This window comes from Monosiga brevicollis, genomic scaffold, assembly GCF_000002865.3.
Source record: "Monosiga brevicollis MX1 MONBRscaffold_29 genomic scaffold, whole genome shotgun sequence".
Taxonomy (NCBI): domain Eukaryota; class Choanoflagellata; order Craspedida; family Salpingoecidae; genus Monosiga; species Monosiga brevicollis.
Genome location: NW_001865066.1, coordinates 266,869 through 282,429, shown reverse-complemented (window position 1 = coordinate 282,429; position 15,561 = coordinate 266,869). Strand labels below are relative to the sequence as shown.

General features: G+C 54.3%; 6 protein-coding genes across 6 annotated transcripts; 2 read left to right on the top strand and 4 right to left on the bottom strand.

Annotated features, from left to right (window-relative positions):
* The first annotated feature begins 16 nt into the window (after positions 1-16).
* Positions 17-2,843, top strand: MONBRDRAFT_38660 (uncharacterized protein). The gene is made up of 13 exons (XM_001749319.1): positions 17-304; positions 402-472; positions 630-727; positions 799-867; positions 966-1,069; positions 1,167-1,320; positions 1,464-1,499; positions 1,609-1,805; positions 1,885-1,970; positions 2,076-2,191; positions 2,296-2,340; positions 2,453-2,548; positions 2,634-2,843. Exons 1-13 carry the CDS (start codon positions 276-278, stop codon positions 2,706-2,708), a joined length of 1,176 nt encoding a protein of 391 aa, XP_001749371.1. The 5' UTR covers positions 17-275; the 3' UTR covers positions 2,709-2,843.
* Positions 2,836-5,368, bottom strand: MONBRDRAFT_38659 (uncharacterized protein; the record flags this gene model as incomplete). The annotated part of the gene is made up of 10 exons (XM_001749251.1): positions 2,836-3,321; positions 3,430-3,458; positions 3,549-4,134; positions 4,230-4,268; positions 4,381-4,451; positions 4,531-4,629; positions 4,724-4,816; positions 4,919-5,025; positions 5,106-5,215; positions 5,309-5,368. The coding sequence occupies 10 exons, from the start codon at positions 5,366-5,368 to the stop codon at positions 3,307-3,309; spliced, it is 1,209 nt and encodes a 402-aa protein (XP_001749303.1). The 3' UTR covers positions 2,836-3,306.
* A 639-nt stretch (positions 5,369-6,007) lies between these two features.
* Positions 6,008-7,326, top strand: MONBRDRAFT_38658 (uncharacterized protein; the record flags this gene model as incomplete). Its single annotated transcript, XM_001749318.1, has 4 exons — positions 6,008-6,125; positions 6,376-6,491; positions 6,583-6,645; positions 6,731-7,326. 4 exons carry the CDS (start codon positions 6,008-6,010, stop codon positions 7,109-7,111), a joined length of 678 nt encoding a protein of 225 aa, XP_001749370.1. The 3' UTR covers positions 7,112-7,326.
* Positions 7,327-10,107: 2,781 nt separating this feature from the next.
* Positions 10,108-10,698, bottom strand: MONBRDRAFT_11478 (uncharacterized protein; the record flags this gene model as incomplete). Its single annotated transcript, XM_001749250.1, has 1 exon — positions 10,108-10,698. The coding sequence occupies one exon, from the start codon at positions 10,696-10,698 to the stop codon at positions 10,108-10,110; it is 591 nt and encodes a 196-aa protein (XP_001749302.1).
* Positions 10,699-11,175: 477 nt separating this feature from the next.
* On the bottom strand, positions 11,176-11,496 carry MONBRDRAFT_28858 (uncharacterized protein; the record flags this gene model as incomplete). Its single annotated transcript, XM_001749249.1, has 1 exon — positions 11,176-11,496. One exon carries the CDS (start codon positions 11,494-11,496, stop codon positions 11,176-11,178), a length of 321 nt encoding a protein of 106 aa, XP_001749301.1.
* Positions 11,497-12,622: 1,126 nt separating this feature from the next.
* MONBRDRAFT_28857 (uncharacterized protein) lies at positions 12,623-12,967 on the bottom strand (the record flags this gene model as incomplete). Its single annotated transcript, XM_001749248.1, has 1 exon — positions 12,623-12,967. The coding sequence occupies one exon, from the start codon at positions 12,965-12,967 to the stop codon at positions 12,623-12,625; it is 345 nt and encodes a 114-aa protein (XP_001749300.1).
* Between the last annotated feature and the right edge of the window lie 2,594 nt (positions 12,968-15,561).

Genomic DNA, 15,561 nt, shown 5'->3' with positions numbered 1-15,561 from the left:
TTTTTTGAAAGAGAGAGAGAGAGAGAGAGAGAGAGAGAGAAAGAGAGAGAGAGGNCAGTGGCAGTGGCTTGACGCGAGCTCCAACACGCACTGACGCTCTGGCGCTCTGGACGGAGAGCGATAGAGGGAGGGATATAGAAAGTGAGGGAGATAGAGAGCGTGCGTAGGTGCGCGTGCGTGCTGACCTTGGTCCGAGGGGGTACCAGGTTGGTGTTTGGAGGGAGCGGCTTGGCGTACAAGAGGATCGCCAGGCGTATCGGCTTGTAACCGATCCAATGGCGTCGTCGGGCCAAGATGCATTGCGGTGCGTGACGCGGCCTGATTGATGTTCAGCCATTGGGGTCGCCAATCCCCTCACGTTGCAGGATGGGCGGCGATTGAATGGGCTGCAATTCTGGCAGGGACGAGGCTGTGCGCCTTTCTGCTGCTCCCGCTTCAAATGTTGGAGCGCTAACCAGCCTGACTTCCAAGCGTACGCCTGCCGTCTGAACCCCCCCCAGCGTATCCTTGTTTCCCTGTCCAAGTTCCCTCCATTTGCCCCGTGTACCCTTTCATCCTCACGCTTCTCCATTTATTGATTTTTTGATCCATTCTTCTTTTTTTTTTTGGAAACCAACCGTTGACCTCAGTGCTGGATGAATCAACTCTTCTCATGCCTGCCAAACAAGCTCTGGATGCCATGATCAATGGGCTCAGGTCTTCTGTCCAAGCACATCGAGACATTCCGGTGTGGCCCTGTCACCTAGCATATCCCGGTCCCAACCAGGCTTTTCTCAAATCTCACTGCTACGCCTGTAGGAGGTTGAAAAAGTTCTTGCTCACTATCTCCAGGCGTCCGAAACGCGCTCAGTGGCCTTTGAAGACGTGGTATGCGGCTTACCCACACGATGCCCTTTTTGTGCACCGCAAAGGCGACGTGGTTTACATTGACAGTGGTGTCGAATTCAACACGCGCATTGTTTTAGACTTGCCGCGCTCGTGAAGTATTGGCTGATATCCTTGAGAGCCGCGAAGCCTGGGTGGACGCAGCGCGCGTCCTGGCAGCCATCCCCCTGGAATCAAGCCATCGGTGAGCCGGCTTGGTGCCCCACAATCCAACAAATCTGCCTCCGTTGCCTCTTTTTAACTTTGAAAATCGCTTCGCGGTGCCTCGGTGCTCTTCACAGTCACGTGGAGACAGAGTACAAATTTCACATTTACTTGCGCATCGGGGCCCTTTACTTGGAGGAGGAAGATGCTGGCATGGCCGAGACCTATGTCAGCCGCGCATCCATGATTGCCCACGAAGTCAACAATACAGAGCTGCAGTTCAAGTTCAAGGTGAGAACCCGCGCCACAGTACCCTGCGTCTGCATCGCGTGCTCGATGGTCTTGGCTCTAGACTGCCGCGTCTGCCCTTTTCCTTCGACTGTCGCCTGGTTCATGTCTTTTTCTTGCCTACTCGCATCTTTGATGGTCCCCAGGTGCAAGCCGCACGTGTCAACGACGCCAAGCGCAAGGTAGGTTTTGCATGCATCTGTGCTGCACACCGGGCCAATCTCGTAGGCATCCACGACCCGCGCGGTTAGCTGTTCACCAATCTTTGTGTTTTGCTTCATGCCAACACAGTACCTCCAAGCATCTCAGCGCTATTTGGACCTTTCTTATACCATTCCCGACGAGGAGGCCCGCCAAGCAGCCTTGTCCCAAGCCGTGACCTGCGCAGTGTTGGCCCCGGCTGGCCCGCGCCGATCTCGACTGCTTGCCACCCTTTTCAAGGACGAGCGCACACATGCTCTTCCTCAATTTCACACACTTGAAGCCATGTCAGTCCAACTCGCATGGGCCGTGCATTGTCACCGTCATCGTCTCGTCGCATCTCATGTCTGCGCCTTGCATTTTCAGGCACCTTCAGCGCATCGTGCGGAGCGAGGACCTGGCCAAGTTTGCAGCGGGTCTGGCAGAACACCACAAGGCGCGCACTGCTGATGGTGCGTTTCAGGCTTTCAGGCCTGACCAATGACACTGCTGGCCGTCTGGGCTGGGTTGCTGTTCATCCTCACGATTATGGTGGCTTGTCCGATGAATGCAACCAGGCTCCACGGTGCTGGAAAAGGCGGTGGTTGAACATAACATGCTGTCTGCCACCCGCGTCTACGATAACATTACCCTCGAAGAACTGGGTCGCCTCGTCAACGTGTCCACGGAGCAGGTAGCTTAATACTTTTCGTGTTCTTGAGATTACCCTTGCCATCTTTCCTGCTGTCATGTGCACTTGCCTGTTTCTCACCTCCTCGCCGCTGGCGGCTCTCTCAGGCAGAGCATACAGTGGCTCAAATGATTGCCGATGGACGGCTCAGCGTATGTCGTTGCTTGAAACCTGATTTAACTCTGCCATGGCCCTGAACTCTTGCTTCATATCGTACGTATCTGCCCTCCACTTTTGGCCCCGGCGTGGTTGATTCAACTTTAGGGTCAAATCAATCAGTTGGAAGGTCGAGTCACTTTTGCAGACGCGGAACACTTGGTGCAGGATTGGGATGCGGCCATTGCTGCTCTCTGTGCTCATGTACGTCGCCACTTTTTATGTGCCATGCCCTCGCTATCCTTACATCTTGGCATGTGGCTCACCTTGCCGTCGAACGGGGTCACAGGTCAACGGTCTTGTGGAGGAAATTGGTCACAACCATGCCGATTGGCTGGCGGCTCGCGCTGTAGCCACAAGCTGAGCTTAAGTTTTAATGCTGACTGCTTGGCAGCGTGCTGTGTCTTCTCCATGGATGTCTCGGTGATGGACGGTGTTTGTGGGTATGGTTGTTGGCAAGAAGCAACAATTCAGTCCGCCCGAATTGAAATGGCATTGTATGCGTCAACTATCAAAGCGCCATGGCTTGGCATGGCCCCCCACCCCCCCAAAAAATATGGGAGCACCAAACGCATCATGGTCACGAAACACCATGGACCTCACATCTGTATCCTAACCTGATTGTCTTGGTACAACCAGTCAACATGAGGCAGGTGCACGGCATCTGGTGTGTGCAACGCAGGCGTTGTTCAGCACGGGGGTGGTGAGCCAACAAGATGCGATGATTGCATGGAGTGGCTTGCATGGCGAGCCAGGATGCAAATGTGTGCGCCCTGCAGGACCAGCCAGCGTGGGGGCAACGTTTCAAGCTATAGAATGCATGCTCCAGCGCTTGTCAAACCCACTTCAAAGGCATCAAAGGCATAGGAAGGTCGCTGCGCCATGAGCTTGCCATAGGATACCCTTCCACATAGGCACAACCCGCATGACAGTCAGAGCGGAGGGTTGAATGCCCTTCCAGCTCAAGCAGCGCTCCCCTGCGGGAAGCCACAATTCCGGAGACCGCAGGTGAGGCACTGAATATCCCGAGTGCGTTGGGGGTTAGGTGCAGGAAAGGGGATAGATACCAATGTGCGGTCACATACCCGGCTTCGTCCACCACGACGGCCACCGCCTAGGATGTCAAGCAGCACAGAGGGGGTGTAAGAGTCAAGTGTTGGGGGTTGCAGCCCCAGGCAGCTCACTCAGCGCACGACGAACAAACCTCGGCCACCACTGCCGCTGCCGCGACCACCTGGCGCTTTGGGGGCAGCGTCACCCGCACCTTCAGCCGCTAGCCTCGCAGCGTGTCGTTCAGAAGGTGGCTTGTAAGTGGCGCGATCTGGTCGCTTTTGCCGGCGACCTCTTGATTTGTCTGTTGATGCTTCGTCGCGCTTGTTGTTGGCTCCCGCTCCTGCAGCAGGTCGGCTTGACTGGGTGGGAGCTTGTGCTGTCGGAGCCGGTAAAACGAGCTGGCCAGGCGTGTTGGACGCGGGCGCCGAAGGCCCTTCTTGCTTGCTTTTGCTTTTATCCGAGGCTGAGGCATTGCGAGCGCTGCTAGGTTTTGTCAGGATCTTGGTCGGCGTGGGGGTTGGCGGGGGTAGCGACACGTTGCTCTTTTTTGAGCCGCTGCCAGAGTGAGAGCTGTTGCCTTTTGCTTTTGTTTTGGCCTGCTCCGCAGCGGCCTTTTTCGATGCGCTGACGCGCTCTGCGAATGAGACCTGGGCCTTGTCGGTGGTGGTCCACATCTTCTTTTTGGTCTCTTTATCGTGGTGCGTGTTGGCACTGGCCTTGCTGGCCTTCACCTTGTCCTGAAGGGTGTGTTGTCAAATGGGGCAAAAAGCAATGCGCATCAGGTTGCTTCGAGTCGCACACCATAGGGCTGTGCTAGAGGCCTGGCACCTACCTTGGCCTTGGCCTTTGAGCGCCGTTCAGCGCGTTTAGCCTAGAGCGATCATGTGCAGCAGACGAGGCTAGCCGTATCAGATTTGTGCAATGGGCAGGCGGGTGGTGCCTCGCGGTGCGCGGCGACGGGGTTCGGGCTGCCAGAAACACACCTTGGCCTTTTCTTCTAATTTTAAGCCCACAAATGCCTGCAGCGGGGTGGCATCGGCAGGGTCTGCCAATTCTGTGGGCATGGGACGGAATGAGCCGAGCCGGCCATTCACGATTGGTGGGCCGCAGATCCCAAGCATTTCGCTACTGACCAGCAAGTTGGGCTTCATGCTCCTTGAGCCATTCTTCAGCGCTCGGCAAGGCTTCGGGCTTGGCGTCACGTTCCTCTAGAAAGCGCTTGTAGTCCGGATCTGGTCATTGCATTGAGAAAGGGGGGGAGATGTGAGGTTCTTGTTCCAACAATGTATGCGTGTGGGGCGCTTGCTCTTGCGCGGCGGACCGCACCATCCTCAATTGTGCCCTGAAGGGGGTCGGGTGCTTTCTTTGGTGGCACGTCGGCAAATGGAGCACATTCCACCCGTGCACGGTGTTCCGACCCTGCCAGGAATGGGGCGATGGTGAATAAACAGTTTTTCATCAGAAATAAAAACGCAAACCAAAAACCAAAACGAGAGAATGGGGGTAAGCGCAGGGACTGACCATCCTGGCCTTTGAACAGATGGCCGTCAAAGCCTCGGGCAAAGTGGAGCATGGCGTCACGGTTGTTGAACTTGACGTAAGCGCGTGCAAAGCAATTCTTTTCCAGACTACGTGGGGAAGTGGGGATGGATGAAGAAACGGGAAAAGCATTGGCCAAGCCCTCGGCGAGTCAGAGAGGCAGACTCACGTGGGGTCTCCGACAACAAAGTAGAAATTGGAAAAGAATTGCTGGTAAGGAGCAAGCAGTCGCATCATGATTTCTTCCGGGAGCTTGGGTGGCAGGCGTCGGATGACGAGCTGGGGTGGCGGTCATCGCAGCAGGCAGATATGAGACAATCGGCGACGAGCTGACATGGCAAATGCGGCAGGCTCGCCAAGGGCGGAGTGTACCCTAAGATTTTCCTTTGGAGCCTTGCTAGCTTTGGTGGTTCGCTTCTTCTTGTCTGCCATCCGGCGCGGCACAGGCATGCAGCAAGTTGGCACAGACGTGACAAGCACGGCAAGATGATGGCAGCGGGGTGATGCCATTCATGATTGACTGTGCAGTGTCACATACCTTTCGCAGTGCCTTTGCTCTTACGCGTAGTCGTCTTCTTCCGACTGGCCGAACTGCTCGGCGCCCCACTTCCAGTGGGCACCGGCAGCACCATCGGCGCTCCTGCACCGCCGCTCTGCTGCTGCTGCGACATGATCAGCCAACAACAACAAGAAAAGAGAGAGAGAGAGAGAGAGGGAGTGATGAATGGTCAGGCAGAAACAGAGAGAGAGCGAGAGAGAGAGAGAGAGAGAGAGAGAGAGAGAGAGAGAGAGAGAGAGAGAGAGAGAGAGAGAGAGAGAGAGAGAGAGAGAGAGGAAAAGTACAACTACCACATGTAACAACACAGAGAGTTTGAAGTTTGAGAGTTTGAGAGTTTGAGAGAGAGTTTGAAGAGTTTGAGAGAGTTTGAGAAAGAGAGAAGAGATTTAGAGAGATTTAGAGAGAGGAGAGATTTAGAGAGAGAATCATCAAGAACCCCCTCTAATTTGATCAAATGTGTCTTCCTCTCTCTCAAATTTTTTTTTTTCCCAAAAATTTGAGCAACCAATAAGATGGCTTCGGGTCGGCCCGAGGTTGTGGGCATTGATGACTACGATCAAAGTGAGCAGGACGAGGAGTTGCCGCTGTCGCCGCCGCTGGTGCCAGCGGCTTTTCAAGGGGGTTGCAGTGGTGGGTTGCGCGTGGTGGGACTTATCTGTGCTTGGCGCTTTGGGCCGCGTGGCCATTGTTTGTGTGTGTGTGTGCAGGGCGGCGTCACTTTCTGGAAAAGTCGGACGAAGGCCTCGCGCATCAACTCCATGAGCACTATTGTACGTGGGGGTGTCAGCCGGGGGGCGTTGTATCATGTGTTTCTTATTGATGGACAGGCTGGCCTCATCGCTCGCCAATTGTCTGTATGCGCGCCCGCCTACATGGGCAGGGCGGGAGAAGAAGAATTTCAACCAGAGTGCTCGGCATATTGGCCGCATCGATGCCCGGCATGTACGCAAAGTCGTGTTGACCGAGGAGGAGTTGGCCGAGCAGTATCGCCTCCAGGTTTGAGTTTTGGTTGGCACGGGCTGCGAGTCTGCTGTATACAGTCTCTTGCAGAGGCTAATCTTGTCCTTAAACCCCGCTCCATGGGCAGCAAGAGGAAATTGCTCGGCAGGATGCCGAATTTGTTGAACGTTTGCAAGAAGAGGAGCGTCAGGTGCGTGCTCTGCGCTCATCAAGACTCGTGCAATGCAGTGCCTGTGCACCAATGCCTGGCCTCATGCCCAATGCTGGGACTTCAGGCCGCACTGTTGCGCGAGCAAGAGGCTGAAGCTGCTGCCCGCCACATTCAAGAGTCGCTCAAGATTGAAGATAGCGCCGGTAGCTTTGAGCCGGCAGCACCCACCGAAGCCGACCTCACCAACTCGGCAGCGACAACAGACGCCGAATCAAATCTTGAGGATGAGAAAGAGCAATTCGGCTTTGATATTTCAGTTTCGGATGAGGCATTGGCCCGGGAGCTGCAGGAGCTCGAAGAGGCTCGCGCTGCCGCACAAGTGGCTCAAACACCTTACCCGAAGGCGACCATTTCCGTAGCTGAACTTCACCATCAGCAAAAGGAGATGGCAGCACTCGAGCAGCAGCAACGCGACGCCGTCTTTGCACGTTCCCTGGCCGAATGACGGGAGCTTTTTTTTTTTGCTCTGGATTCATGAGCAAAACCGCTGATATGACCGGGCATGACATGCCATGCCTTTCTCTCTCTTTGGCGTGAGAGCCATATATCTTTTGTATTTTTTTTGGGCGGGGGCAGTTTGTTCTCATTTCTTCAAGTTTCCGCGGACGATCCAGTGGGCTGCGGCGCAGCAGAGGGTCTTTTATGCAATTTACTGTTGACAAAAATGTGGGCTGGTATGATGGATCAGAAAGACAGATCGGCTACTGCAGCTCGACACCGACGGCAATGCTGGCCCGAGGGACAACGCGCATCTGGTATTGAGCAGCCCATGTGCAAGCAAAGGGGGCGCTTTCGTGAATCAGCCGGAAAGATATGGGGTGGGTAGCTTCAGGGACTTTGGACGAACGTACCGAGAAATGGGCTACAAAAGCGCTTTTCACGTGCACATGCCATGGTTGCCGCGAGAGCCATGGTGCTTCAGTATCGTTGACTTGGTATGCAAATACGTCTATGTCCAGGAACAGAGCCAAGCCACATTAGCATGGGAGAAAAACGGGGTGGGTTTGAACAAATCTCGTCTCGCCGAAATAGCTTCTAGGAATCTAACCATCGCCAAAGACGGTCGGGCCAATATTCCAGGTCATGCCTTGAACGTCTTGATACAGGTAGACAGCATCTACTCAAGTGTGACCCAGCAGCGTTGCAACGATGGGGAGATAGACGCCATTGAGCGGACTGGCCCCGCCATGCAGGCCGCGAACCTTTGCCATCATGCACGTGTGGCAATCACAGAACAACATGAGCCTTTTTCGATCATCTAAATGGCGAGGGAGAACCTGCAACACACCTCGACAGGGCGGTTGAGCATGGTTCGTGGCTCCGCATGCGCAGGGTCAGTGCTCGTAGATGCGGTTGGAGGATTGGCCGCAGAATGGGACGTTTGTGCCAAATCTTGGGGCTCGAAGCGTGGTAGCTCACGGTGGGCCATGGCAAATAGCGATCTGAGTGCACTGTGGATGGGGTAAAATTGCATGTTCATCACGTCCAAAGAGGAAGGTGAGGGCCGAGAATGGTACAGCTCTTCAGCAGCCATGCGGTGGAAGCTTACTCGATGGCGGCCCCAATCTTCTGCTGATTCGCAGAAACGCTCAGACTGGCTGACTGTTCCATCTCAATGGCGGTCTCGAGCAAACCAACGCATCGCTGTAGCTGGTCACGTTGGGCCTGTCGCTGCTTCACTGCGACGTCCAGTCTGGAAGCACCGTCTTGAATCAGCAAACGGGCTTATGGCAAACCCCCGTTGCAGCGCGCGGAAAGAACTGAGTGGTGAACGTACTGGTACTCGCGAGTCTCGAGCTGCCCAAAGTCATCCAGAAAAGCATTGGAGAGGGCCGGTCGACCGAGGTGATCGTGCTGCCAGCTCCACGCACGCTAGAAATTTTTATCACCCAGTCACAGACCAATGAGTCGACAAGGCCCCACCCTGAGGGCCCAGCGTTTAACGCTACAGGGATGGGTAAGCTGAGCGCAAGGACCCGTGCCGGGTGGCATCATGGAAGCAGAGGCCTATACCTGAACTTGTTGCTGCTGTCGGGCCACGAGTGCGCTTTGAAAAGCCACATCGGCACCCAAATCATGACCTATCAAGCAAAGGGGGAGGTGCGAGGATTTGATGATGAATGATACCCCGCCACCCTCTCCATAGCTAAGGCAGGCTCTAAGCAAGAGCACACCTGATTCAAGCGCCCACATGCGAAAGGCAGTCCATTGCTGTTGAGCCTGCTCACGTCGAGACTACAGGTGTGCCGCGGAGGCGGTGATAGTCGGCGTAAAGTAAGAGGCTTACGTGAGCCAGACTGATGGAGAGCCATCTCCATGGGCAAGTGAGTTTTGGGGGTTGGGCGAGAGGCATACACGAAGCAGGTCAAAGTCGACAGAATTCTGGTGATTAGAGGAGTTCATTTGAACAACCACCAGCTTATAACTATTGCGCTATAACACACACACACAGACAAAACAAGAAAATAAACAAAAAATAAAAAAATTGGGTGAGGGCAAAGTTTGATGAACGTCGACGGTCATGGTTGCGGTCTGCACTGGACATACACGGCGGGTGACGGTGGCCAGTTCGGCATGGCGGGAACAGCGAAACTCGGGCCTCCCTGGCTGACCCAAGCCGGGGGGAGTCCAGGATATGTGGCCGGAGCTAGACGAAGGAGTCGCATGAAGGGAGAGCAGGGGTCGGTTGGAACAACGGTGAGCAATACGGAAGCTAGCTCGGCGGGGCGCACCAAAGCCATACCGTCAACAAACCGTTGGGCACACGAGGCATGAGCCCTGGTGGTACAACCAGGGTCAGCGCACTGCACGGTCACCCCGATTGGGGTGACAGTAGTGGTGCGTACGCAAAAGCTGCATGTCTTTTTGAAACCAACGCGAAGACGGAAAGGAGAAGGCTGACATGAGCTGAAAAGTGGGCGCCTGGGGTTTGGAAAACAGGGGGAAAAAGGAGGAGAGGAAGAGAGGGAGAGGGGAAGAGAGAAGGGAAGAGAGAGAGACAGGAAGAGAGGAAGAGAGAGGAGGGCTTGAGCCAACCTTGAGAGTCCATGTATTGACGGGGACTCGGGCCAAGAGCAGAACTGGGTTTGGGGTGGGACTGATGCTGACACTTGGACAGGCATGGGCACACACAATGTGGGCAAAGAATCCAGGGCAGGAAGTCTGTCGCCAAGTGAGAGGGCGGGTGAGGCACAGACGCTGGGCAAAGATGACGGAGTCGCGCCGAGTAGTCGGAAGTCGACAACTACGCATGAACAAAGGCACTGCCAGAGGTGCACAGTCAAGGCCGGAGAATATACCAATTTGAGCGCGCCACCCGGGGCAGGGCACATGCAACAGACGGCGTCGGGGGCTTCCATGGCACAGGGATCGCATAACCATGGCGTGGTAGAGTCTGCGGGGATCCTAGCTTGAGTTGAAGATTCCGAGCGGGAGTGCGAGTCAGGAGTGCTCGAAGGAGCCAAGGTGCAATCCTGGAGCATGTAACATTGTCGATGAACCTGTTTTGAAGTGCCCAGAGCAGCGCCGTGAGCGACGGCAGGCAAGCAAACGATGGTTGGCAAGGGACGAGCAACGATAAGCAGAGCAGGCGCCACTGACAACAAGGTTGCATGATATGCATATGAGGTATGCTTTGGCCTTGCTGACCCCATCGAGGCAGACGTGGCAGATGCGGCGTTTTCTGGAGATGCCGTCTCCGGCTTGTATCCGAGAAGCCGTTGGCGCCGCAGCGCGCGTGGGCTGTACGTGGGATACGCGCATTCGAGCTGCGCTCGGACTTGCTGCACTCGGACTTGCTGAGCTCTGCGACTGGGGTCGAATGGTGGCTGTGGCACGCTTGGCGGGCGGTTCGGGCTGGGATGGTGGCATATGGGCGGCTTCGGATGCGACAGCGGGGATGTCAGATGTGGTGCCGATGGTGTTGGTGTTGGTGGTGCCGGTCAAGTTGGTGCTCGGGGTGATGGCGATGCCAGCGTCAAAACTCTGCTGCAGAGGCCCGTGAGGCGAAAATGCAGACGATCGTTGGGCCATGGCTGCGAACGCGTGCGGACCCGTCCGCGGTGGTCGGATTCCTCTCGGTGGCCTTGATTAACGTATGAAAAAGAGTGAGGTATCAAGCCAGCCCGAGCTGGACTGACATGTGAAGCTCTAGGGGCCCAAGCTGCGGAGCGAGGGGGTCGTTTTGATGTGCTCTGGCTCATCAAAAAAAAAAGTTGAAAAGAAAAATGAACAGAAGCTGCTCAGACACGGCTGCATGCATGCAAGTAACCATCTATTCAGGTTCGAGGGGTAGTTTGAAATAAATATTTAAATTAGATTCGAGAGGTGTTTGCAAATATGGTAGGCATGTAGCGTAGAGGACGTCAAATAAATTGATGAGGACATTGTTACTTCCGAGAAGGGTTCTTAAAATCGCCTCTGTGCAGTCACGATGCGCTTGGTCGAGTTGTGATCCGTGGCACGAAGAAGAAGAAGAAGAACAAGGTAAACATGACAGTTGTTTCTTCTTCACATGTCAATTGACATGCGGATGTCAATTGTTTTATCCGTGGAAACCGCATGGGAGGTGCGAGCCAACGACGCGCTCGAGGCCACTCGTCGTGGTTGCATGTTATGGATGGCTGAAAAGAAAGCCACAGAGAGAGAGCAAGAGAGCAAGAGAGAAAGAGAGAAAGAGAGAGAGAGAGAGAGAGAGAGAAAGAGAAAAAGAGAGAGAGAGAAAGAGAAAAAGAGAGAGAGGAAGAGAGAGGAAGAGAGTGTGAGAGTTCGGGAGGCAGACAAGGAGAGGGAGAGGAGTGAGGCAGAGGAGAGAGGAATGAAGCGCCACATTCGAATACATGACCACGCTGTGCACGCGATTGGGCCAAGCTTGTGGCCGAGGGTCAGGGTTGAACAGACTGGGTCCAACTGTTCGAATGCGTCTGCCGAAGAAGAAGGATGAAGGATGAAACGAATGCAGAGATGTCCCTGGCCTTGGACTGGTGTCCTATGCAAGTATGTTCGCGTGTATGACTTTTGTTGTTCGCTTTTTTTTGTGTTGAAAGGGTTGTGAGGCATGTGCGACCGCTGGTTGTGGGACGTTGGGTTTGGCGCTGAAAAGGACTGGGTCAGCATCGTACGTGATGGCCTGGTGGAGGAGGTTTATAAGGAGTTTGGTTTGTTTGTCATGGAATACAAGAGAAACAAAAAAAAGAGGGTTTGTGGGATGAGACAGGCGAAAGGACAAAGCAGTTTGGTGTGGCGGTTGGCGCTGATGTTTGGCCGAGGCGTTTTGCTGATTTTGCTGATGTTAGTGACACGAAGCACGTGGATCGCGGCGATCACGATATCCAATCCATCACTTCAACCTACCAAGATGAACCTTGAGGCAAGAAAGTCCTGACGTCATACCAGAATCATGATGAAATACTCCACACCAACGATTTTCTTGCAGCCCCAAGTGTTTGTTTGGTAAGTTGGTTTGGTTGGGAAGGTATTGACAGGAATATTTTGCAGCAAATGCAATGGTTAGCGTTGGTAGGCGTATGATCTCTTCACTTTGGCCTTTGGCTTTGAGCAAGTAAATGTTGTCATTTTCGTGGATGATGAAGCAGACGATGGCGAGCATGCGCTGCGTCAGCCCCCTTTTTTTCGACCTGTCCACCCACCTCCACGCAGGTCCTGATGCACAGTGACATGCGCAAATTGAACACTTTTTCGGACGCACCCCCGTGTCGTTAGCACTTGATGGCTTAGGGGATGAACAAAGGGAAAGAATAAGGAGAGAAAGCTGTCGACTTGATCGTTGCTTTATGACCCAAAGTCCCCACCATCAGGAACGATTCCCACAAAATTTCCCAATGACCCACATTCTGTACCACGCTATGTCAACGTCATCACCTTTCAAGGCCCGTCTGACCCATTACTTCTGCGCACTTAGCAAGTTGCTTGCGTCCCACAAAAGGGACGCTGCCGTTCAGCGAGAGAGAGAGAGAGAGAGGGAGAGCGCGGGGAGAGAGAGAGAGAGAGAGAGAGAGAGAGAGAGAGAGAGAGAGAGAGAGAGAGAGAGAGAGAGAGAGAGAGAGAGAGAGAGAGAGAGAGAGAGAGAGAGAGAGAGAGAGAGAGAGAGAGAGAGAGAGAGAGAGAGAGAGAGAGAGAGAGAGAGAGAAAGAGAGAGAAAGAGAGAGAAAGAGGGAGAGCGCGGGGAGTGAGTGAGAGAGAGAGAGAGAGGGAGAGCGCGGGGAGTGAGAGAGAGAGACACAGAGAGAGAGATAGAGAGAGAGAAGAGACAGAGAGAGAGACAGAGAGAGAACAGAGACATTGAGAGAGAGAGAGAGATAGAGAGAGAGAGCGAAGAGAGAGGGAGAGAAACAAACAGACGAAGACGAGATTTAGAGAGATTTAGAGAGAGAGCATTATTTCGTCACCCCTTGTACCCCAAGGCTGTGACACCTCGCTCTTCTCTCTCGCGCTTTGTGGTGCGCGCGTGCTCTCTGTCTTGGACGACAGTTTTTTTTTTCTTCTTCTTCTTCTTCTGCTGCTGTTGTGCCCCACTCGCGCGTCACTTCAGCTCGTGGCATCGGACGGTGCGTACTGAGGCGTGAGCATCACCGGCCCAAATCCATTCGACAGTACCGGCACCACTTTTGAAACAAGGCCCACCAAGAGACACGTTCAACTGGCCTGATTGCCCTTCTCGACGGGACGGGTGGTTAGCACCACGAGCACCAACACTCGCCGCTCGCTCGCGCTTCGGCCCTTTTTGTTCTTTTCTTCTCTCCCTCTGTCCCTCTCTCCCTCTCTCACACTCTCACACACATACACTCGCACTCAGGCGCGGGCACACATGCGACACATGTTCATCCGCGCGCGCGCTTTCTGACACAGTGTATGTGCCAAAGAGCTGCTGCCCCAACATATGCTCCCATCTCTTCTCCGTATGCCATCAGCATCTCGTGGTGTCATGGCTTCACCATCCGTTGCATGGGCCCCCGCCCACCCCAGCTTGGTTCCACGCACACAAGCACGCATCCATCATCAAGTCACACTGCAAAACCATCCTCAAACCCAAGCTCCTTGGCTCGACTCGACTCGGCTCGGCTCAAGAACGTTGGCTCAACCCTTCTCCTCCATCTCTCTATCTCTGTCTGTCTCTCTCTGTGTGTGTGTGTGTGTGTGTGTGTGCGTGCGTGTGTGTGCGTGTGTGTGTGTGTGTGTGTCAAAGAGACAAGACGGCAACCCCAACGGTCATTCAAACACCCCATCCCCTTCATCATTTTTTTTCTTTTTCTTTTTTTTTTCTTTTTTTTCTTTTTTCCTTCACTTCACCTCTTTGCGTATTTCCTTGCTTGCTTCTCTTGTGGATTCAAGTTAATTCGTCAGTTAGTCGGAAACCATCATCGTTGGTCGTGGGGTGGTGACCAGCTTCAGTGGCCCAGCTTGGGTGCAAATGGGCGGCTACACGTTGTCGTTGTGGCTGGGGCGTTGATGCGGATGCGTTCGTTGGCGTCACTGGCTGCTTTCGAAACAAGGGCGTTGGGCTTCTGACCCCCCACTACTCCATCTCGATCGCGTTTTCTTTTGGGGGGGGGGGGTTTGTCTTGTCTTTGTTGTGTTCGAGTCCGATCCGTGCCTTGATCCCTCCCGCTGCTACACATCGAGGGCTGGCTCGTCACAGCACGGCCGCTTTTCACTCCTGCTTTTTGCATCCTCACTGACCCACCTTCCAAGTCAAGCTCGCTCGGTCACCATGGCTCATGACTCGATCGCACACACTCCAATCAACCGATGTTCCCCTGGCCGTGGTGCCCATTTCGCCAACTGACATGGTCACCACGTCAACACTTCCTCCCTCTGTTTCCACCACCACTCACTCATTGCATACAACCCAAACCTAGACCTCACTGGCGCCCGTTTGCCCCTCCGCGATCTGATGGGCCGCCCCGTATCTCACGTCAATGTGTGCACACCCACATTCGACGCTCCCCGTAGACGCACTTGCGACGAGCCCTTTCCGCAAGGCTTTCAAGCTTCTTTGGCCCATTTCAGGCCAACCCATTCGCAACCGCCGTCCCCCCATCTGACGCCCCCAACCTCGTACGTCCCGAGTAGATTTGTGATTTCTTCCCCACACCCAGTGACTCGTTTCCTTTTCCTTCCTTCCTTCTTCCTTCGTTGCCTTCCTCTGCTGGCTGCCGCTATGCGTACCTCCAAGTGTCCTGCCCCACTACCCAGTGTGGAGAGACGACGAGCGAGCGAGCGTGTGCGCGTGTGTGTGCCCAGTGGACAACCAAAGAAAGAAAACAGGGTCATTCAGCTATCAGACATGCGCACCCGTACAATTGGTCTCACTATCAAAGCGGTTTTGTTGCCTGTCCCATTGTCTGTTTGCAGGTGCTTGACGGCAGCGAGCTTTGAACTTTTCTGTCTTTTACCCATGATCATCCTGCGAATGTGAAGCTGATTCGTGTATGTACAGCTGTGCTTCCCACACTCGTTCGACCAATCACAACGAATTAGCACAAGAGACAGGATGGTGCCGACGATCCACTGTGGTTCAGGCATCCAGTCTTGGTTTAGGGCTTGGCTGTCGTCTGTCAATTCCGAGTGGCGTTGTCCTCGGCAGTATTGCTTGACTCTACCGCTCTTTACTCCTTGATTCCGGCTCTTATTGGTACACCACACTGGCCCCAACCATCCTCGCATGTGCGCACATTCCCACATTCGCTCGTCCCGTTGCAACGGCATCAGTTTCGCGTACCTCAGACCTAATACAGCACTTCTTCGTTCTGTGCAGTCCTCTGCCTTCGCTTGCTTGCTTTCTCATCCCTGCCTTATGGTGTGCGTCGACCCAACTGCTTCGCCCCTTTTCCTTTTGTCCACCTACACAATGCATCATCCAGTCCTACTTGTCAG

Bases quoted from the DNA above. Each gene is read 5' to 3' on its own strand.
- MONBRDRAFT_38660 (XM_001749319.1), top strand. From the start codon at position 276: ATGGCGTCGTCGGGCCAAGATGCATTGCG. The intron at 305-401 runs GTGCGTGACGCG...CAATTCTGGCAG, and splicing joins TCGGGCCAAGATGCATTGCG to GGACGAGGCTGTGCGCCTTT. The intron at 1,500-1,608 runs GTAGGTTTTGCA...ATGCCAACACAG, and splicing joins TCAACGACGCCAAGCGCAAG to TACCTCCAAGCATCTCAGCG.